This window comes from Macaca mulatta, chromosome 2 (assembly GCF_049350105.2).
Source record: "Macaca mulatta isolate MMU2019108-1 chromosome 2, T2T-MMU8v2.0, whole genome shotgun sequence".
Taxonomy (NCBI): domain Eukaryota; kingdom Metazoa; phylum Chordata; class Mammalia; order Primates; family Cercopithecidae; genus Macaca; species Macaca mulatta.
The window spans coordinates 163070086-163093984 of record NC_133407.1 but is presented as its reverse complement, the minus strand read 5'-3'; the positions used below and the strand labels follow the sequence as shown (position 1 = coordinate 163093984).

Here is a 23899-nt window from a genome sequence, read left to right as displayed (position 1 = left end):
TTATTTATTTATTTATTTTATTTGCTTTCTCTCCAGGGGGAAGTCACGTCATCTCCCTCTCTATAATGTAACCTTGGTAAGGGCAGGACCATGCCTATCTCCTTGACCACTTATCCCTAGTAGGATTGCCAAATTTAGCAAATAAAAATACAGGATACCCACTTAAATTAGAATTTCAGGTAACCCATTAATAATTTTTTAGCATAAGAATGTCCAAGTATTGTGCAGGACATACTTACACTAAAAACTATTTGTGGTTTGTCTGAAATTTAAATTTAACTGGGCCTCTTATATTTCATCTGGCAATCCTAATCCTTAGGCCCTGACACATAGCTGACTCTCACTACATCTTACTGAATGAAAATTTGGTAGCAGCATATCAAAATTGCTACTATGGCAACAAAGCTGGGGAAATGTGCTAAAAGTACAGAACTGAAGTAGTGAAAAACATCATTTTCCATCATATTTCTGTTCATATTTGCCTGTCTTTTCACACCAGGAGACTCTAATCAACTCTCATCCAAAGTCTTGGGCAGCACAGTACTCTGGGAGGGATGCTGACCATAGGAAGGGAACTGGTAGGTACAGCTTTTCACACAGTGGAAATTTTTGTCATGGCCTTGTACTCAGACCTTGATTTTCTTTGGCCCTTATCTCTCCAGACTGTGAGCTCCTTAAGGGGAGAGCCTGCTTCTTTTTATTCAACCCTCCATCCCCAGCATCTTCATCTGTAGCTGGTAGTAAGGATTCAACATGTGGTTCCCGAATGGACTGATAAATGAGTAAAGAGTAGGATAACTAACTCTCCTGGTTTGACCAGGACTGAGGGGTTTCCTGGGATGCGGGTCTTTCAGCGAAAAAATTGATGTAGTCCTGTACAAACTGGGACAGTTGATCACCCTAAGAAAATGAGTGGTTCTCACTTCTTGGTGGCTGGTGTTCTTCTCCAGTATCATCATATTGGCTGCTACGTGACTACCAAGATTAGACAACCTATTGGCCTGGTTCCTTATCCATTGAAAGCTGGATGTTTGGAGCGCTCATGATCCCCTAAATTTCCCCGTGTCTGGATTGGCTCCTAAGAGCTTTGCCATACCTCCAGTCTCATCTCATGGTCTTAATGCTTGGCTTTATGGCCTGGTCTTGTGATACCTAGCACATGCCTGGACTTGTGCTCCTAGAATGAAGGCCTTCAGGTCAACCACACAGGAAAGGACCCTGGGCCTTGGTTCAATCTTAGCAAGACTTACCTGACCTGCTAGGCTTGTTTCATCAACACCTGATTATGACCAATCACTACTTCCACAGAACACCAGCAAGTTTATTGAGTAATTAAGGTGACAGCCATAGAACTTTGCAAATGCGTTTCCGCAAAAGTTCTGAGTTACTTGACTATGAAAAGTGAGTTTTCATTTTAACCAACCCCCGCTCCCAGTACTACCAGAAAGCATAAGATTCTGAAGAAACCTTCACAAATCTACTCTTAATTATGGTAGCAATGTTCCAGTCTCAATTAGGTTCTGCTGGGTTCCTGGAATTGGGAGTGAAGTGGCTCTTGAGTGGCTCCCAGCACTTGTAGTAGTTCTCATCCAAACACTTGGAGGCCTTGAGTCCCCACTTGGTGACCGCTAGACTTAGAGATGATTCAAACATAAATGCCTGGAGGAAGTGAGGATGGGGATGAGAAAAAAGAGGTGAGATAGATAATAAACACGTTTGATTAGATGTCAACAGAAGGTATGGGTAGGTAAAATCTTCCAATAACAAATCAAAGATTTGTGTGCTAGCATGGTGAGGAGAGCAGGCTCAAGCCCTGAGTTGTGGCTCTGGTCCTACCATTTGTAAGCTGATGAGACCTGGTACAAGATCCTTAACTTCTCAGGGCCTCAAGTTTCATTCTGTAAAATAAAATTTAGCCCTTAAGCTTCACATTGTCTTCATGGTATTAGGGAACTAAGTCTGCTAGATCCAAGGGCAGACGTGGGAGAATCCTGGGAATATCCACCTTCTCAGGGACTTCACTGACTGTGGCTATGTCCTTGTGAGAAAAGGCATACTTCCCACTTTACAGAGGAGGAATTAAGGCTGAGAGCCGGGAAACAACTTGCTTAAGGCGACAAGTCATGGCAGAGTTGGGATTTGAGCCTGTCTTTTCAGGACCCTGACCAAAAGATGGGCTGGGAAAAAGAAAAAAGAGGGAGTACAGGGGGAGAGGGAGGTGAAGGAAAAGGCAGGAATGGCTGTAGCACTTTTAAAAGTCATATCTCAAAAGTGTCTGAAAGGTGGATGTTTCACTGTCAGGAGGTTTTTGTCCACAACAGAAAGAATATGCAAATACTCTGTGCATCTTAGACATTACAGCTTCATCAATTGCTGATTTTTCTTACCCAACATGGCTTTAAAAACAAAACAAAACAAAACCCCAAAACCAAACCCTACAATTTTTATATGCTCACATTTGGAAATTTGTAAAATATAGATAGGCAAAAAGAAAATAATAGAATTATCTTGTGCCACAACCCAAAGCACCCACATTAATGTTTGGGCTCTAATATACATTAACTTCTTTTTTTGCCTAAAACAATGGATATGAGTATCCCTGCCTGAATTTCTGTGACAGACTTGATGGAAAGACTGGATGAGATCATATGGAAGTGCTATGCAAGTTATACAGCACTATTCAAGATGCAGAAAAGGCTTTCAATAAAATTCAGTATATCTTCATGTTAAAAACTCTCAATAAACTAGGCATTGAAGGAACACATCTCAGAATAATAAGAGCCACCCATGACAAACCCACAGCCAACATCATACTGAATGGGGAAAAGCTGGAAGCATTCCCTTTGCAAACCAGCATAAGACAAGGATGCTCTCTCTCACCACTCCTATTCAACATAGTCTTAGAAGTTCTGGCAAAGAGCAATCAGGCAAGAGAAAGAAATAAAGTGCATCCAAATAAGAAGAGAAGAAGTCAACCTATCCCTGTTTGCAGATGACCTGATTCTATATCTAGAAAACACCATAGTCTTGGCCCAAAAGCTACTTCAACAGATAAACAACTTTCAGCAAAGTTCATGATACAAAATCAATATACAAAAATCACTAGCATTCCTGTACACCAACAACAGTCAAGCTGAAAGCTAAATCAGGAATGCAATTCCATTCACAACTGCAACGAAAAGAATAAAATGCCTAGGAATACCCCTAACCAGAGAGGTGAAAGCTCTCTACAATGAGAATTACAAAACACTGCTCAAAGAAATCAGAGATGACACAAACAAATGAAAAAACTTTCCATGCTCATGGATAGGAAAAATCAATATCATTAAGATGACCATACTATCCAAAGCAATGTAAAGATTCAATGCTGTTCATGTCAAAATACCAGAGACATTCTTCACAGAACTAGGAAAGACTATTTTAAAATTCATATAGAACGAAGAAAGAGCCCAAATACCCAAGGCAATCCTAAGCAAAAAGAACGAAGCAGGAGGCATCATGCTACCCAATGTCAAAGTACACTACAAGGCTACAGTAATCAAAACAGCATGGTAATGATACAGAAACAGGCACATAGACCAACGGAACAGAATAGAGAGCCCAGAAATAAGGCCACACACCTATAACCATCTGATTTTCAACGAAGCTGACAAAAACAAGCAACGGGGAAAGGACTCCGTATTCAAGAAACAGTGCTGGGACAACTGGCTAGGCATATGCAGAAGATTTAAACTGAACCCCTTCCATACATCATATACAAAAATCAACTCATGATGGATTAAAGACTTAAATGTAAAACCCCAAAACTATAAAAACTCTGGAAGACGACCTAGGCAATACCATTCAGGACATAGCCATGGGCAAAGATTTCATGACACAAACATCAAAAGCCGTTGGCAACAAAAGCAAAAATTGACAAATGGGATCTAATTAAACTTAAGAGCTTTTGCACAGCAAAAGAAACTACCAACAGAGTAAATAGACAACCTACAGAATGGGAGAAAATGTTTGCAAGTGACGCATCTGACAAATGTCTAATATCCAACATATATAAGGAACTTGAACAAATTTACAAGAAAAAATAAACAACCCCATTAAAAAGTGGGCAAAGGACTTGAACAGATGCTTTTCAAAGGAAGACATACATGCAGCCAACAAGCAAATGAGAAAAAGCTCAATATCACTTATCATTAGAGAAATGCAAATCAAAACCACATGAAATACCATCTCACACCAGTCTGAATGGATATTAGTAAAAAGCCAAAAAATAACAGATGCTGCTAAGGTTACAGAGAAAAGGGAACACTTATACACTGTTGGTGAGAGTGTAAATTAGTTCAACCACTGTGGAAGGCAGTGTGGTGATTCCTCAAAGAACTAAAAAAAGAACTGCCATTCTACCCAGCAATCCCATTTCTGGGTATTTACCCAAAGGAATGTAAATCATTCTACCATAAAGACACATACATGCAAATATTCATTGCAGCACTATTCTCAATAGCAAAGACATAAAATCAACTTAATACCCATCAAGGACAGCCTGGATAAAGAAAATGTGGCATATATATATATATAGAGAGAGAGAGAGAGAAGACATACATAGAGACATTTGTCAGATGCATCATTTGCAAATATTTTCTCCCATTCTGCAGGTTGTCTATTTACCCTGTTGGTGGTTTCTTTTGCTGTGCAAAAGCTCTTAAGTTTATTTAGATCCCGTATGTCAATTTTTGCTTTTGTTGCCAATGGCTTTTCATGTTTTTGTCATGAAATCTTTGCCCATGGCTATGTCCTGGATGGTATTGCCTAGGTCGTCTTCCAGAGTTTTTATAGTTTCGGGTTTTACACACACATATTATATGTATGTATATATACACATACATACATATATTATATGTATGTATATATACACATACATACATATATTATATGTATGTATATATACACATACATACATATATTATATGTATGTATATATGTAATGGAATACTATGCAGCCATAAAAAAGAACAAGATCATGTGTTTCTCAGGAACACGATGGAGCTGGAGGCCATTATCCTTAGCAAACTTAGAGGAACAGAAAACTAAATATTGTATGTTCTCACTTCCACATGGGAGCTAAATGATGAGAACTCATAGACACAAAGAGGGGAACAACAGACACTGGTGCCTACTTGAGAATAGAGGGTGGGAGGAGGGAGAAAATCAGAAAAAATAACTATTGGGTACATTTAGTACCCGAGTGATGAAATAATCTATACAATAAACCCCTGTGACATCAGTTTACCTATATAACAAATCTGCACATGTACCCCTGAACCTCAAATAAAAGTTAAAAATAAATAAATAAATAAATATGTAAAAGATAAAAATGAGTAAGACCTAGCATTTGATAGCATAACAGGGTGACTACAGTCAATAAAAATTTAATTGCACATTTTAAAATAACTGAAAGAGTATAGTTGGATTGTTTGTAACACAAAGGATAAATGCTTGAGGTAATGGATACCCCATTTATCCAATGATGTCATTATTACATATCATATGCCTGTATCATAATATCTCATGTACTCCATAAATATACATACTTATTATGTATCCATAAAAATAATAAGTAATAAAAAATTTGAAAAGCACTATTCAGACATAAGGCTTATTATGGCTATTCCTATTGTCTCTTTGCTGGCTGCTTCTTAAAAGCCTCTCCATTTGGCTGGATTAACAAAAGCCCCATCCAGCTGACTTTGAAGACGGTGTTGTATCAAGTTAATCACTCCAAACAAGAATAAGGATAAGGTATATAGATAGACCTGGATCTGAATTATACAATGGGAAATGGTGAGGACGACCAAAAGTTAGATCTCGGTAAGATGTTGGACCCTCTGTCCTCAGGTATTCTGGCTCCTTGATACCCAGGGTCTCCCATCCTAGTAGGAGAGCTCTTTCTCACTAGTAATTCAAAGCATTGCTCCTCATAGAAACAGCCCTGTCCTATGCCTCACTGTTGTAAAACACAGCTCCCTCATAACATTGACCACCCAAAGCCAAATTGGGGCACCAAAGGTTATTGAGTGGCAACTCCGGAAGAGCCTCCAGGAATGCACCTCCAGGAGACTTCAGAGGTAACAGCTTAACTGAGACTGCCAAACTGCATCTCATTGAGATGTAGGGGTTCGACAGAAACTCCACAGAGGCCCTTGAAATGGGAAATAGAGCCAAAGCAAGCAAATGGGACTCTGTACACCCTCCTTTTGCAGAGGAGCTCCACCAACTCTGGCTCCAGGGTTGGGACTGAAAGCAAACTGCACTAGACAGAGGGAGATAATACTCACTGCTTAGGGTAATTTGCAAGCATGAAGCAGGCAAGTCTGTGCTATGGATTTTAAACCAGGTAGCATTCAAGGCATTTATTTTAAAAAGTTAAGCAAATTTGCATGTGATTTAGCATAAAATTACTCCCCGTGGACCATAAACTCTACCTCGAAGAATGCAAAATAAAATCAAGCACTGCAGCCAACTGCAATTGTGTTCAGCCTCAATGTTTACAGCCTGACACAGGAGGAATACAAAACAGGTTTTAAATCCCATCAGTTGCATCCATGCCAAAGCAGAGCAAAGAAAAATGAAAAAAACAGCTGAGAATTGCTTCTCACAAGCCCTGACTATAGTGAGGCAAGGGCTTTTTGACCCTCCTTGGTTTGAAACATGTGCTGAAGGTGACATCCTGCCTCCACTACTATTGTGGCCCTGGAGGATTACTTCAAAAAGCAGAAGACTCTGAGACATAGCATATTCCTAGGGCTGCATATGGATACAGGAAGAGGCTTCACATAGTATTAATAATATTCCCTTACATTTGAATAGTGTTGGACAGTCTGTTAGGTTCACTTATAGCCATCTGCTGGGTTGGATACTATATCCATTTTATAGATGGGGAAAATGAAACACAGAGAAGCTAAGTGAGTTGTTCAAGATCACACAGGAACTAAGAGATGGGACCTGAACTCAGAACCCAGGTCTGACTCCAAGTCCGAAGATCTTTCTACACCACCACAACAGAAGTCTAGCATATACACAAGGATGTGTGTATATATACATGGAAATGTACTTATGCAGTCATGTAACTCTCCCCCTTTTGACTCTTCCTCTGTGACTTCGGAGAAATGAAAAATGGCCACCTCTTTCAGCAAGGGTGGGGAGTTCAGAGGCCGCCGGAATCTGGCAGTTAACATACTTACCATAGTGCCATCGGCAATCCTCTCAGGTGCCAGCTTGGCCTTGCTGGCCTTCTCAAAGCAGTCAGCATCAGGTCCATGGGGGGTCATTGTGCTGTGCAGACTGCCTCCACCCGGCAGGAACCCACCTTGCTTTGCCTCATAGTGACCTCGGATGAGTCCCATGAACTCACTCATGCAGTTCCCTGGGAAGGTTGAAGCAGGATTATTTTTATTATCCAAGCAAGGCAAGACCAGTAAAACACAAAGATCCCTTAAGCATTATTTCTGCAGAATTCCAAGAACATAGGAGAAACTAATAAATTGTATAGGATTAATAAAGAATGTGGATTGACAGAAGAACAATCACAAAACATTCATATTGGCATTCTTGGCAGGCATGGCTCTACTCCATGGCCATGTGGATTATCAGAGGTCTTGAGTTCCACTATCTTACAGGAATCAGGCTAGATCTAAAGAAAATCAGGGCCCAGAGAAGACAATAATAATTAAAATGGTAGTCATAATAAAGGGTGAATGTACTCTATCATGTAAGCTTACAAGCCCTCTATCAAAGTTATCTTATCTCCCAGATCATAACCCTTTCCCAGGCAGCTCCACTGTAGGACACAGCAACACCATATTTCTAATTCCCAATCTAGAAGGCTTAGATTGGGTGTGTGTGTGTTTTGATGGATGATGATGTAATGAAAAGAACTCCAGACTTAAAGTCCATTATCAGATGATAATCTGTGTGAAAGAGTCTTGGTATGTGTATAAAACAGACCAGAAATGCTATTTATTATGACAAATATTATCTTCTATAGATGAATCTGTTATCCTCTTGTTTTTCTGTTCTTCAAAATGTCTTCTGGATTTGTTTTTATTTTTTCTATTTTCATTGATACCCTATTCATAGAGTCCTAAACCTTAAAATTGGAAGGGATCCTTACTTCTACTCAATGTAGAAGAAATTTCTATATCTTTCCTGACTGATTACCTCCTGGGCTCTGCCTGGATGTGAATGGAAGTTTTCCACTCTACAAAGCGTATCATATTATTGAAGAGCTCTGTGCATAAGAAAGCTCTTACATTAAATGGAAATTTGCTTTTATATGAGTTAAATTCATTGGTCCTAGTTTGCTTTCTAGAGTTACACAAAATTTAACAAAAACCACCATGCTTCCACTCTTCCAATCTTATGCTTCTATTGAAATAAAGCTCTTTATTAGAGTAGCAATACAATAGAGCAGGAATTAAAGAAATATAACACCTGAGCAAATTTAAGTGTCTTTGCATCTCAAACCACACATCTACTCATCCATTCATTCATCTGTCCTTTTCCCCCTTCACCCATCTGCCCATCCAGCCAGCCAGCATATATAATTAGATACTGTGCTGGGTACCATGAGACAGAGATGAATAAGAAATAGCTTTTAAAGCTACTTAAAAAAGAAATAATTAACAACAACAACAACAACAACACAGCCTTTAAAGCTACTCATAGTCTGTCCTGTGAGAGTACTGAGAGTGTAAACCAAGGACGGAGTAGAGAGATGTGGCAGTGGCAACCCTTACAAAATTACACTGGACAGGATGCATGCCTGCCCTCTTGCTTACATGTGCAGTATAACCAAGTGCCAAATGCTTTTATAATTTACTAAGCAACCACACCCACCCTGCTCAGAAACAGAAAGCTACTGCAGGCCCCTACAAAGTGAGTGAGAGTTTGTGAGCTCCTGCTGAAGAGGGAGACCCAGACCATAGCTCTACTTGTTTCTCTATGAAGTGGAAATACAGAAAAAGCAGCAAATGTAAGCATAAAGTGTCTAAGTTTAAAAAACAGTTCAGCTCATGACTTAAATTTGGTGTCACGCTCCTTGCTCTAGTATGTGTCCTCAGGGTCACCTTCATGGCTTAATTTTAAGAAGAGAGCAAAATGGAATTCAGCTTTGATCTGAATATGAATTTAGATAGCAATGAGCTTGGTGATGACATTTCTATATCATTTTCTATATTTCAAAGGACAGTGGGAGGATAGACCTTGCCTTTCTGATTAAAGCTGAATCTAGTTGACTAAGGCACATTAAGATGATCGGAGGCAATATTTCTATAGAAATAATTCTCCATTTTCTCTTATAATAAAGTCACATCAAAGTAGCAAAGATTTTGAGTATTGCCAAGGCAATATTTTTAATATCTCTAGAAAACTCTTTTCTAACCTGGGATTCTGTAGTTTTTTCCAACTAACTCAGAGTACCCATACCTTTATAAGATCTACCCTGGGGCCAAATTTACTTTGAGAGTCATTAAAAAACTACAGGAGGCATCTCTCAAGGTTATTTGTGTCAGGAAGTCTGAACTACAAATAAAAATTAAGGAGTGGGTTGAGACCCTATAGCACAGTAGCAAACTTGTCTAAATCAGATGACTCTATTATTCCTCCACCTAGGGCCAGGGACATGCTCTAGGCTGGTATTTCTCAACAAGCAGTCTGTAAACCTCCTTCATCAGAATCCCCTGACTTGCCAGTGAAAAAAAATGCAGATTCTGGCCAACCACGGTGGCTCACACCTGTAATCCCAGCACTTTGGGAAGTCAAGGCAGGTGGATTGCTTGAGTTTAGGAGTTCGAGACCAGCCTGGGCAACATGGCGAGATTCCGTCTGTGCTAAAAATGCAAAAAAAAAAAAAAAAAAAAAAAAGCCAGCTGTGATGGTGCACACCTGTGGTCCAAGCTACTCAGGAGACTGAGCAGGGAGGATCACTTGAGCCTGGCGAGTGGAGGTTGCAGTGAGCTGAGATTGTACAACTTGCACTCCAGCCTGGGTGACAGAGCGAGACCCTGTCTCAAAAAAAAAAAAAAAAAAAAAAAAAAAAAAAAAAAAAAAGGCAGATTCAGCATCACTTGGGAACTTGTTAAAAATGCAGATTCTTAGGTCCTATCCCAGACCTACTGAAGCAGAAATTCTGAGGATGGAGCCCAATAATCTGTGTTTTAATAAACCTTCCAGCTGACTCTGACACATGGTAAATGTAAGAACCACTACAGGCACACAGAGTAACCTCAATAAAAGAACAAGAGTGAAACAGTGAATTATTAAGGAGTAGCATGTGAAGTACAGACTATCAGCCAGGGCAATTTTCTCTCCTTGACAACAGGCCTGTAGGTCACTAACTTCCAGGAGGAGAAAAGTTAGAGTCCTTAGTAGGCTTGACATTTTTTAGAAGGGACTTATGATGCTATTCACAAAATAGCTGGTGTCTTTGCAGTGGTAACCGATTGTTTTCTTTTCTCTACCATGATGGTGTTATCTGAAAAGGGGATGCTGGCATTTGACCATGGAGTGGCCTTCGTCCGTCCTGAGGGCCTTCATTCCTGATGCTATAAAATAGCTAAATTGGCCATTCAGTGCACTGTTGTTTTCTGTTGAGCCCTGACACCTGGGAACTGGTATATATAAAGAGGGACCTAATATAAACAGAAGGCCCTGGAGTTTACTAAAGAAAGGAATTTGTTTTCTAGAATGTTCCAGGTGGAATGCCTCTTAGAGTCTTCCCAGAACTCTATGTACAAAAAAATGCACACTCCAGGAAGCAGAATTGCACACTGACCTTTGATTGGATTTTCAGCTAGCTATTGCACAATTAAAAATGTCAACCTCATTAAGTACAGCCATGAAATACTTTATTTATTCTTGTTGACACATTCACTTATTAAATAAATATTTATTAGAAGCATGCTATATATCAGGCACTATGCTAGCCATACCAGTTAGTGGTCATGAGTGTTTGCTCTGGAGTCAGACAGCCTGCAATTAAATCCTGACTCTACACTTAACTTGCTGTGAGTCCTTGAGAGAGTTACTTAATCCCTCTTGTGTCAGTTTAATTTTCTGAAAAAAGGGGCAGGGGGGACAATAATACTACTTGTCTCTTACAATTATTATAAACACTTCATGAGTTAGTTTTTTAAAAAACTTGTAACAGGGCCATAGAAATTGGCCAATAACTATTAGGTGCTAAGAATAATAATATTAATAAAATAAAAATAGTAGATTTGTTAGGTCTTGTACTAGGCAACAAATATTCTGTAGAAACTCTTTCCAGAATAGAGTCTATTCCCTAATGTAGGCTGCAGTCTGCTTTGCCCTGCCAAAATAATTGGAGAATGCACATTTCTGTTTTTCTCTCTCTCTCTTTTTCTTTCTCTGGTTCTCTGAACTAGACTTAGGTGATGAACTTTCCCAAAACAACAGACTAACTAACAATTTCCCCAGCATTCTCCAAAATGAAACATCTAAAATGTGAGGAAACTTGTTTAGAAGCCTTTCTAACAAGGCTTCTAAACTTTACCAGCCTTTCTGCCTCTTACAGGGACAGAGAAACCGGGAACCAGGCTCAGAGTCAATGCATCACTATTGATATAATTTGGATGTATGTTCCTTCCAACTCTCATGTTGAAATGTGATCTCCAGTGTTGGAGCTGGGGCCTGGTGGGAGGTGTTTGGGTAATGGAGGCAGATACCTCATAAATGACTTGATGCCGTCATGACGGTTATGAGTAAGTTCTCACTCTATGAGTTCACATGAGGTTTGGCTGCTCAAAAGAGGCTGGGACTTCCTCTTTTCTCTCTTGCTTGCTCTCCTCATGTGATACGCCAGCTCCCCCCTTGCCTGCCACTATGATTGTGTTTCCTGAGGCCTCATTAGAAAAAGATGCCAGCACCATGCAGCTTGTACAGCCTGCATAACCATGAGCCAAATGAACCTCTTTTCATTATAAATTAAGTAGCCTCAGGTATTCTTTATAGCAATGAAGAATGGACTAACACAATTACCATCCCTTAAAGAGATTAAAGCTTGGGGATCAGCACTAGGCCTTGTGAGGCAGGATCCTGAATTCAAGCCAGGGTAGGTGTCCAGAAACAACCCAGGCATTATTCCCAATGGGTAGTGCTCACTGCTTTGTTGTCTCTTTGGCTTGCAAATGTGGCTTGGTAAAATAGAGACTTACTATGGTAATAAGGAGGCCTGAAGGTCTTATCAGCAACCCCCCATCGAGGTGGGAAGATGACAAAATCAGCGATGGCCACTCCAGGGCGGACAGACTTGGCAGTCAACACTGTGAAAATGGATGGGTCCTGTGAATACACAAGGAGAGACTGAACGCACGATGCAAGGGAGGTGACTGGACAATGACACATATTGCATGCATACATGAAGGTGTTTGCAAGTGACATGCTAATTTCTTTTTATTTATTTTTATTCAACTTTTAATTTCAACTTTTATTTTAGATACAGGAGTACATGTGCAGGTTTGTTACACAGGTATATTGTGTGATGCTGAGGTTTGGGGTAGGGATCTGATATGGTTTGGCTGTGACCCCACCCAAATCTCATCCTGAATTGTATCTCCACATGTTGTGAGAAGGACCAATGGGAAGTAATTGAATCGTGGGGGTGGGTTTTCCTGTGCTGTTCTCGTGATAGTGAATAAGTTTCACAAGATCCGATGGTTTTATAAAGGGCAGTTCCCCTACACATGCTGTCTTGATTGCTGCCACACAAGACACGGCTTTGCTCCTCCTTCGCCTTCTGCCATGATTGTGAGGTCCCCCCAGCCATGTGGAATTGTGGATACATTAAACCCCCTTTTTTTTTAAATAAAATACCCAGTCTCAGGTATTTCTTCATAGCAGTATGAAAATGGACTAATACAGGATCCCATCACCCAGGTAGTGGGCATAATATCCAATAGGTAGTTTTTCCACCCTCCCCCTTTTAGTAGTCTCCAGTGTCTATTTTTCTCATGTTTATGTCCATGGGTGCTCAATGTTTAGCTCTGACTTATAAGTGAGAACATGCAGTATTTGGTCTTCTATTCATGCATTAATTTGCTTAGGATTATGGCTTCCAGCTGCATCCATGTTGCTGCAAAGGGACCGCCTAATTTCTGATCAAACAACAGAAGTCTGGGCTTGTCATCAAGGTGCAGTAATCACTCATATGACTTTTTCCTCTTGCTGTGCTTGAGGCAAAATGAATTAACACCAGCTGAAAGGATTCTGAACTACTTTTTCACCCTGCTGAGCCCACATTACATGCAACCTATTACCCCGTGGGTCTCAGAACCAATAGTGCCTGCTTCTCAATCTCAGGTCAAGTTGACTAGAGCTGAGATGTGCAGCAGAAGGGATGCTCAGAGCGAAGTGGAAATAGAAATAAAGCAAAATCCAAGTTTTGGTGTAGGTGTGCTCCTCTTTGGGAGAACACAGAGATTCCAGATTGTATCCATTGGCAGAAAAGTCTGAGAAGTCGTTCATTGCTTTCCTACCTTTGTTTGACTTTCAGGTCTAAAACACATCATTTACATCACTAGTCTTCATAGTGGTAGCGTAAGATGGAATAGGTTGAGGGACGAGATTATACTTTTGAAAAATCTTCAGAATTCTTTAGTGAAAAGATTGAGATTCAATTTAATTGAAATCAACAATCATGTTCCCTTTCAGATGCCATGCAAGAGTCTGGAGATTCAAAGATCATGGGGATAGATTCCCCGCTTCTTTAGCATTAACTGGGGGGTGGCGGTTGGGCAGCTAATTCTACCTGAAAGGGTCAAAGAGGGCTTCAAAGAGGAGGTGACATTTGAGGTAAGTATTCAAGAATGAACAGAAAGAAAGAAAAAGAGAGAGAGAGAAAGAGAGAGAGAGAGAAGGGAAGGAAGGAGGGAAAGAAGGAAGGAGCACATGTACCCTTGAACCTAAAATAAAAGTTTAAAAGAGAGAGAGAGAGCGGAGAAACCTACACATGTACCCTTGAATCTAAACTAAAAGTAAAAAAAAAAAAAAGAAAGGAAGGAAGGAAGGTGGGGGGGATGGGGGAAAAAGGGAGGGAGGGAGGAAGGACTAAGGAAGTGGGAAGGAAGGGAAATGACATTTTAATCACAGAAAACACATGAAAGTGCACAGAGATTTTGTTAAGAGGAGATAAGGCTAAAACCCCAGTGCATTGACAGAAGGGAGAGGGGCAAGAGGTGATACTGGAAAATGAGTCCAGGGACAGATGGTGAAGAGCATCAAACACCACGCTTCAGAGCTCAGACTTAATCCTAAGCCATGGGAAACTTGCAAAGGCTTTCTAATGAGTACAGTGGTAGCATGATCAGAACTGAATTTTGGAAAAATAATTATAGCAGCAATACAGAGAAGATTGCACCTGTGTAAATTCAAATAAAAATAAACCCAACCCTTATTGCTGTGAGAGCTGACATTTCTGCATCTGTCATGGGAAATGGTCTAAACTATTCAAGCAAAGGTAGTGAAGCAGCAAAGGTGGTGAAGTAGCAAAGGTAGTGAAACAGCAAAGGTGGTGAAGCAGCAAAGGTAGTGAAGCAGCAAATCAAGCTTTATCAGTGTCTCGGGATCCTTTCTCATGCTGCTTGTTTGGGGTCTGATATCTCACTTTTCTTTTCCCCTTTGCTTTTATTAAGAGTTGCTGCTGTTCGGAGAGGTGGTTTGTCCCCCCAGAGATAAACTGAACTAGCTCAGGATGATCCTTTTGCCTCTGAGTCTCTGACTTCTGCTCTAATCATCCTTCCAGCCTGTGGGTTAAGTTCATCTCTTATGAAGTGGGCTGCAGAATGAACTGCCCCCCACGCCCCGATCTCAGAACCATCACTTTATTAAGAATGTAGGGTCTTGGGAGCCTGCACTGTAGACCAGACACTTATTTGTGGCCCCCTAACTGAGTGAAAAATATGACCAAGTTCATGCTCTAGAATTTCTTTTTTAAACTCAAGCACTGAACGTTATGAGTAACTTTAGAAGTGGGCTGTTCGTTCTGTCACTGCCAAATACAGCCAGGAGTGAAGGCACTGGGGTGAGAAGTCAGAGATCATAGACGAGACTCTTGAGAGTTGTGAGGTCAGAGACTTCTTCAAATTCACAAAGTTCCTTTCTCCTCCTTCTACCACTGACATTACCACTTGGTTGTTTTGGGGGATAAATTTTCCACAAAGAAATTGTTTATCCACTTAGTTTGGCAAACACAAGTCAGACTATCACGAATGCTCTGTAGAGAACAAAGCTGTGTTCACAGGGAATGTTGAGTATCTGGCTTGGCTCCCCTACTAGCTATGTTATTTACTCCTTCACCATAAGATAAATGACTATATCTAGGGCTTCCAACGATGACTCTGGAAATGTCAGGAGTCTACTGTGGACCCCTCCCACCAAAGGGTTGCCTCACCCCAATGCCCCTGCAAGGTTCAGACTTACTGCATGGTCAAAGGCCACTGAGTTGATAACCATGAAATTCTTCAGGTTGTACTTGTAGGGTGTATAATTCCCGTGCCAGGCCACAACATTGAATGGGGAGACATCCTAATCACAAAAAGCAGGAAAGGATGATTTTACCATCAAATGCTTTTGTAACTGTGATCCCACAATATGTACTGGGCATACCTCTCTCTTCTTTTGATTTGATTTTGTTCTTGATTTAATTTTACTATCCTTTGGGAGAAGTACAACCCTGAATCATTTTGTGGTTGCTCCACACACCCTCTACTTAGCCACTAACCCTATTTTTCTGGTTCATAAGCTGCAGCTGCCTTCTGATCACAAATGCAGCAGAAGCACAGCACATTCTCCAAGTAGTGCCTTTTCAACAATTTTTAACCTAACTGTGAGGATCTGTGGATGTCAGCAATTCTCAAACAATCTGGGCTACCTTCTGTTTCCTGGAGCAGAGAGTACCTGCTGTGATAGTTCTCCAGGTAATTTCAGCCTAGAGGAACTTGCAATAGACACAGTGCCTGGGTTGGTGAGTCCAGGAGAGGGGAGAAGGCCTCTAAAAGTTCCCACTCCAAGGACTTGAGATTTCAGAGCAATCCTAACATAATATTTCTTGGTCCTGTCCTGGGGTAGAAGAGGATCAGTGTTCTGCTATAGGAAGGTTGTCCCTTCTGTATCTATGGGTCTGAAAGCTCTAAAGATTTTAAGGAAGGCACTACTCATAGAGGCATGGTTAGGGTTAACTGGAATGACTAGAAGTGTTGAGGTATCTGAGCCTAGCAATAGTGGTAAGACACTGCCATTCCTGGGCATGTGGAATAAGGAGGGAAATATTGTTATAGTAGTTCAGCAAATGCTAGGACTATAAAGAAGGGTGCTACCCAGTGGTGTGCTGGTAAATATTTAACAACTAGCACTCTGAAAAATATATAAAGCATTGACATATAGTGTTTACTGATTTCTAAGGTGGATATAGTCTCACCATGATGATTTTCTAGCTACCAATATGACATCACTGAATACAGAGTTGGACAGAAGTGTGCATATCAGCTTTTGCAAGTCACTATGAATCAGCTCCAGCATACCACTAGGGCTGTCCAACAGGAACTGAGGTCATATGGGGGATGCAGCTACTGCCAGAAACACAGTCCTAAACAGGGAGGAAGCAGGGGAAGAAATCTCCCAATTTGTCTTTCCTCCTGCCTTGCAGTTTCCTGTGGGTTGAACCCAACAGAAGCCAGCTGGCTAGAGAGCCTGGGTGATACAGTTAACCTTCCAGGACACAGATCATGGCAAAGAGGGAGAATGGATCAGTGGGGACTCACACAGAGAATAACCAGCACAGGGTCTACCTGGAAAGTGCAAATCTTTCTGGAGGAGATACTGGCTGGTTCTAGAATTGTGGTTCTTTAACAATTGTATGTAAACAATGATCTGGGGAACATGCTTAAAATGAATGTAGGTTTCCATGTCCCATCTCCAGAGCTTATCATTTTTTGCAAGGCTAGAGTAATATCTGAGGATCTGCATTTTTTTTTTTTTTGAGAGGGAGTCTTGCTCTGTTGCCCAGGCTGGAGTGCAATGGCATGATCTTGGCTCACTGCAACCTCTGCCTCCTGGGTTCAAGCGATTCTCCTGCCTCGGCCTCCCAAGTAGCTGGGATTACAGGTGTGCACCACCACGTCTGGCTAATTTTTGTATTTTTAGTAGAGACGGGGTTTTGCCATGTTGGCCAGGCTGGTGTTGAACTCCCGACCTCAGATGATCCATCTGCTTCAGCCTCCCAAAGTGCTGGGATTACAGGGGTGAGCCACCATGCCCGGCCTAGGATCTGTATTTTAAACAAGCCTCCTTGAGGGTTTCTGATACAAATAGCCGTGGAATTTTGAGAGACCCTGACCCAGAGAATATGAAAATAACAATGTGTCTGCTTCAAGGGTTAGTTTTAAGTGCCAAACTGGTTGGCCTCAGCTGGTTCGCATTATCTCTAGATGTTGCCTGAGAAGAATAACATACCTTGGAAAACATAAGGAATAAGTCAAATAGACAAAATGAAGCAAACGAATAATGCTAAACAGAAGAGATCTTTGGGTTCTTCTTATTATATGATTATTTTATTCTAATATATATTCAGTATATTTCATAATATGTTATAGAGTCCATATTACATTGTTGTTATTATTATTTATTAAGATCTGTGCCTTTGCTTGTGTCCTGAATTTGCCAGCCTGGTGGTACAAACCAAGCCAAGCTAATTAACGGAATTCTACTTGTTTTGTAGAATTGCTTGCATTTGAAATAGGGTGGTATTGGAGAGTATAAATCTTGGTTGATCTGTTAAATCATTTCCTTTTCAGAACATATTATGCTGCCCATATATTATGCTTTCCACACCATTTACAGAGACCCACATATTGCTAAGATTTTCATTGCTTGGTGAGTAGAAAGGGCACAGCCTTTGGAGTCATAGAGATATGGGTTCAAATGCTGGTTCTGCCACCTACTGTGAAGTTGGTAAATTATTTATCATTACTGGCCTTTTTCATGACTATGAAGGTATCATTGACTACTAGAACTATTTGCTTTATCTGTAGTGCCATAGTGGTACGATAACAATGAAAGGATATATGTAAAGTTTCTAACACTCGCCTTGGCAATCAGTAAGTGCTTAATCACCCTTCATTTCCTCCCCTGCCTGCCAACCCTCTTACTTTACCTGTTTGGCAGCAAACAGCTTGCCCTGGTATTTATTAATGACAGTGTAACCACCTGGTACTTGGCGATCCTCATACCAGGCAACGGGTATCAAGAAATCACGAGGATTGGCCAAGCCATTGGCCCCTAGAACACAGTAACCCAAAAGTCTTTTAGAAACTTCCAAAACATAGGAAAGACGCCCATGGTTGCATGAAGAGAAAGGCTTTCTTTCATGTCAAGAGCCACTCCACAAATCGCTTTCATTGCTTAAAGATTCACTGGATTTCCAGTCTGGTACCTTTTAGGAAGACCCAAGGAATCTGGTCAGAAAAAAATTCACAAAAACCAGCATTACCTTCTAAGGTTGTGGAGTGACTATGGTTAACAAAACCACCTTATATGCATTATCTTATCACTACAGGTGAGGGGAAGGGAAAAGAGAAAGAGACCTGAAAAGAGGAAAAAGGAATATCTGATAGAACTCTAGAACTTTTTCTTTTAAAGGAACGCCTGAATACTCTAGAACTCATGACAGTCCTTGATCTCAGATAGGAAGGGTTACGTGCTGTTGCCTGAGGCATGCCTCTGCTCCTTAGACAGAATTCAGATTCCAAGTCTGAAAACTGCTCTCCAGCCTGAAAAACCCCGTCTGCCACTCAGGAAGAAGTATTTAGGACCTGCCTGCTTACCTTTGGTTAGGAGTGAGTGTTTCCTCCAGAGAAAGAAAATAAATCAAAAGAGCAAACATGAAAAACGTACATGCAAAAACAATGCAACTCTGAGAGGAGCGAGCTGAGGAGTGTTTTACCATTTCCAGCTCCTGGGGTTAAAAAAAAATAAGCCCCCGGCTGGTTAGCAAATTATAGATATTTTCCAGAGGGTACATGTTCCATGGAACCTGGAGGCTATGCTGACTATAGAGCAGCAGGAAGCCAGAGCAGAGTGGGAAGAGTGGGCGGTGAACAGGATGACAGACGGCCCACCACGGCTCCAGCTGCCTCTTGCTGCCTCCCACCTTCCTCTGCATATTTGGATTCCTCAGGGGAGTTGACCAGAAGGCACACACTGGCCTGTCCCTGTTTGCTCTAAAAAGCTGTTGACAAGGAAGGGAAGAACTGGGAGATGTGACCAAAGAGGAAACCAAGGACCAATTTTTCCAGTCACTCCTTTCACTCCAAGAGACAGTTTGAGAACAACCCCTCCTAACATTTTCACTTCCTCCAGCTTGCCAGAAGAATGGGGGCTGGGGGGACCTTGGTTCACTTTTGAATGTTTTGATCTGCCTCCTGGAGTGTGGTTTCTAGATCCTTCATAGCACTGAGTTATGTACTTTTTTGACTGCTAAGTGTGTGGATTTGGTGGGGTGTACACAGAGGTTCGTAGACTATGTGTCACCCAGTCCATCCCTCCTTTCCATAGGAATACAGCCCAGGGAGTTTTTATGGCCTTCCTACTTTATGGTCTTACAATATACAAAACAAAAAGCAACCCAAACCAATCCATTATAAATCTCACTGACTTAACAAAAAGATCTTCCTCTTAATCACAAAGCTCATTCTCACTTGTATGCTTTTGCAAAGCTGTTCCCTTTCCTCTTTACTCTCCTCAACTTTTCATAAAGAATTAGTCAAATTCTCATCTCTTCTGTGGAGCTGTTTCTGGCGACCCTAGCCCACAGTAACCCAAACTTCTATATTCATTCCTGTACACACTATGCAACCAGAAATCTATTACATGCTGCCTTTATCTCCAATGCCTATATACTATTCTAGAGAGATTTATAATAGATTGGTTTGGGTTGCTTTCTGTTCTGCATATATTTTCTGGCAGACCCTTGGTCTAGAAAAGAATTTGTCTAGAGAGAAAAGTGGAAGTTTGAGTGAGACAGCGAAGGGAGAAGGATGTTTAACTTTCATGCAATTATCTGTGTCCTACATCTCAAGCGAGGCGTAGAGGCTTGCAATGAAGATTTACCAATTGGTCCAAGGTCAGGTAACTCAAAGTGGACACCGTAGACCTCCAAGAGGTAGCCCCTGGTCTCCTCAAAGACATCTATGCTGAACCGCATTCCTCTCTGGAATGGAAAGCAGACACTGGTGTGCCTTCTGAAATCACAGCTGTAGTTATAAAGAAGCTGCCCAGAGCCATAGCATGTCCCACATGCAAAAGTAAAGCTCTGGTTTGTTGAGCTGCTTGGGAGGTTACCAGAGCAAACATGAGTTAAAAAGAAAAACTTAAATCCTAATCACATATTGACCCAAGCCAATTCTAGTCTACCCTCTCATTGGGTCCAGAGATAACGGAAGCCTGATTTAGCCACATTTAAAAAAAAATGTCCACCTTCACTGCCTCTACTGCCATTAGTGGGAACAGGGCCTTATCCAGAGTGTAGGTAAATATTTAGGAAAGTGCAGTGACAAGAGGTCTTTGTTTTAGAATTATGTGCTATATTAAAACAAAGCAGGCACCCAAGCTTGCTTACTCTTCAGCACATGGAACCTTCTGCATAACTCAAATTCCCTTCTCGTTGCCCAGACATGACAGAGAAATTTTAGAGTTGGAAATAGCAGCAGCTGAAACATCTGACTGCTCCCAAATTAGTGAGAGGCAGGGAAGAGAAGGGGACACATCACCAACCTGAATGACGCAGATCTCATTGGGCTGTACAAGCATCTTGCCAAACTCAGTGTAAATGAGAAGGTTCCCTTTCTGGGGAACTGAACAAAGAAAGACAGGGCAGTGGTGAGCAATTCTTTTGGTGTGATAACCATTTCATGAACAGGAAAGGCTTAAGGCTGCATTTGCTTTTTCATTCCAAATGAAAAGAGCTTTCTTGAGTCTCTTGGGGAAAAAGATAAATTCTGACAACTTAGATTAGTTATTTTCCTATCTAGAAGAATGCGAATAAAACAATGACTCTGCTTTTTTGGTCACCAGGCAAGAAACTTGTATATGCACAATTTTGTGACATGGCCAAAAAGGGGTAGCAGAAATAGGATGGAAAATCACCCATTTCTGATAGTTCCAGTGAAAGGCTGACGTTTGCTTGTGTAACATATACACCAAAATGTTGATTCCAAAATATTGATACTAAAAAAACCATCAAATATAATAGGCAGACCAGAACAATATCTGATAGACTTTACATTTTAGATGGTCTCATGAAAATTTGAATTTAAATTGCAGTTACTAATGATAAATGGGCTTTTACTGAGTGAGTTTGAAGGCAAATACAGTTACCTTAATAAGTTAATCCTATTAGTATTAGTCTTCATTTCTTTTCAGCTGCCCAGGTCTCCCATATCAGAAAGGTCCAGAAGGGAAGGGCAAAGACAGACAAGGAAATAGAATAGGAGCTTTGAGGTACACTAGAAATCTTTTCCAGACCACCTGTGGCCTCTAGACCCCAGTCTCTGGATTGCACTAAATGAAATAAGAGATTGGAGAATGAAGGAAAATAATGTGCATAAAATTAGAAAGCAGCTTGTAGTTAGGGGTCAATTAACAGTGAGGAGGTCGGAAGTCTTCAGAACTCACCAATCAAGAAGTCCCCATCTGAATTGTAAAAGCATCTGAAATATATAGAGTAATTCTTGTGATTTTCATTTCTAACATTATCTAGACAAATTACTTCATAACACAAATCATTGTTTAGTGCCTATGTACCAAGCTAAGAGCTGGGTATAAAATGGGGAGCAAAATGACCCAGGCTCTGCCCCTGTGGAACTTAGAGTCTAGTGGGGAGTCAGAGAGCAATCAAATAATTACAGAACAATATCACTGCAGACAGTAATGACCCTGTGAAAATCAAGTTCAAGGGAATGAAAGAATAGGGACTTGGTTAGTTTGAAGAATCAGCAAAGGCTTCTTCAAAGAAGGGACACATTTGACCTGAGGTCTGAAGGTGTTATCTAGGTGAGGGTTTGGAGAAAGGAAAGAATGTTCCAGGCAGAAGGAACAGCAAGTGCAAATGCTTAGAAGGAGGAGGGCACGTGGCAGGTTGAAAGAAGTGAATGAAGCCCAGTGTGGCTCAAGTGGAGAGAGTGGAGGTGGGCTGATACGAAATTTGACCCAAAGAGAGGCCTCCAGAGCCTTGTCATAGGGCTGTGATCTTGTCCCTGATTCATGGCTCACAAATCGCCACTGGGCTTTGGACACAAATGGTCCAGTTCCAGAGGTAGTGTATAATAAGGCAGGAATGCCATTTGCATACTTTGTTTTGCAAAGCCAGTACATAAGCTCCTCTACTTAGGAATTTTAAGCTTACACAGAACTATTAGCTGAAGCCAAAGTCGGGTAGCCTGCTACCAACAGGTGGTCCTAAAGGAAACTCACACAGTGTGACCTGGGACTCAAGAACAGCCCTGGGGAATCTTAGAAATTAAGGATATTCAAAGGCACATGTTCTCAGGATCTCCTGAGGGCTGGGTCATGGGTCACTGGTCACTCATATTTGGCTCAGAATACATCAATTCAAATATTTTACATATTAATAGTTTGACTAATTTTGTCGACAATAATTTGGCACCTGGACAAATTGGGCCTCAGAGAAGATTCAGAACCCTGAAGGAGTTGCCTGAACTCAGAGCTAAGGTACCAGCAGGGACCCATTGAAAGCGCCTTCAACTTTGGGCTTCTCCTCTGATGGAACTAAGTCCTCCTGAGCCCTGTTTCGTTGACAGTTCTTGATTTTTTCCTCCTAGGAAGTTCTCATTTAGGTTCCTAATTCTAGTTCACAGGTGCATTCTAAAGGATTTTCTCCATTGCATTTTTCTTCTTCTTTCGTCTTCTGTCTTCTTTCTTCTTTCTTCTTCTTCTTCTTTTTTGAGATGGAGTCTCACACTGTCTGGCCTGGAATGCAATGGTGTGATCTCGGCTCACTGCAACCTCCGCCTCCCAGGTTCAAGCAATTCTCCTTCCTCAGTCTCCTGAGTAGCTGGGATTACAGGCGCCCGCCACCACGCCTGGCTAATTTTTTGTATTTTTTAGTAGAGACGGGGTTTCAGTATGTTGGCCAAGCTGGTCTGAAGCTCCTGACCTCGTGATCCGCCCACCTCGGCCTCTCAAAGTGCTGGGATTACAGGCATGAGTCACTGTGCCCAGCCTCCATTGTCTTTTTCTAAAGACAACAAGAATGACCCCCTTTTGGGTACCATGTTTGGTTTCCAGTTTGGAGGTGCATTCTAAATGGTCTTCTCCATTGTTTTTTCTCCCAAAATTTAGCACAACTGGCTTGCCTGCGCATTCGCGTGACTGTCATTTTTGTACATAAATGAGAGACTGAGCTCCTAAGCTCTGAAGAGAAAGGGCATTTTGTTCCTCCCAGCTGAAAGGCACCCTGGGTGACTAGGGGCTGAGTTGCAGTGTCTGGGGGATTCATCCCCTGTGATGTGCAGTGGCCCTACAGGGAACCCCCCAGCAAAATAGTTTAAAAAGATTTGTCCCGGAAACGCGTATAAGAGCTGACCACTTGGCATTTTGAGGCCTGTCAGAGGTGCTAGATCTCTGGAGAGAGAAACTGAGACAGCTAAGAGGGTGGAGACGACTCAGCAGTGAAACACTGTGGAGTCCTGCCTACAAACAGTACACCAATCCACCACCCAAAAACCCCTAGGCCACAGCTCAGTTCCAAAAAAAAAAAAAAAAAAAACAGGGTACACAAATAATCTAAGAATGAGGAAAGACAAGGAGAAAG

The 23899-nt window shown here is 41.3% G+C and overlaps 1 protein-coding gene across 1 annotated transcript in view; it reads right to left on the bottom strand.

Moving 5' to 3' along the window:
* Window positions 1-1300: 1300 nt before the first annotated feature.
* HGD (homogentisate 1,2-dioxygenase) overlaps window positions 1301-23899 on the bottom strand; it is a 54097-nt gene continuing 31498 nt past the window's right edge. Inside the window, exons 7-14 of the mRNA XM_001110996.5 lie at window positions 21742-21776; window positions 20842-20921; window positions 20179-20278; window positions 18224-18348; window positions 15493-15597; window positions 12231-12357; window positions 7239-7420; window positions 1301-1659 (exon numbers count right to left, since the gene is read on the bottom strand). Of these exons, the coding sequence (XP_001110996.1) occupies window positions 1510-1659; window positions 7239-7420; window positions 12231-12357; window positions 15493-15597; window positions 18224-18348; window positions 20179-20278; window positions 20842-20921; window positions 21742-21776 (904 nt within the window). The 3' untranslated portion in view covers window positions 1301-1509. The remainder of the gene's footprint in view (window positions 1660-7238; window positions 7421-12230; window positions 12358-15492; window positions 15598-18223; window positions 18349-20178; window positions 20279-20841; window positions 20922-21741; window positions 21777-23899) is intronic.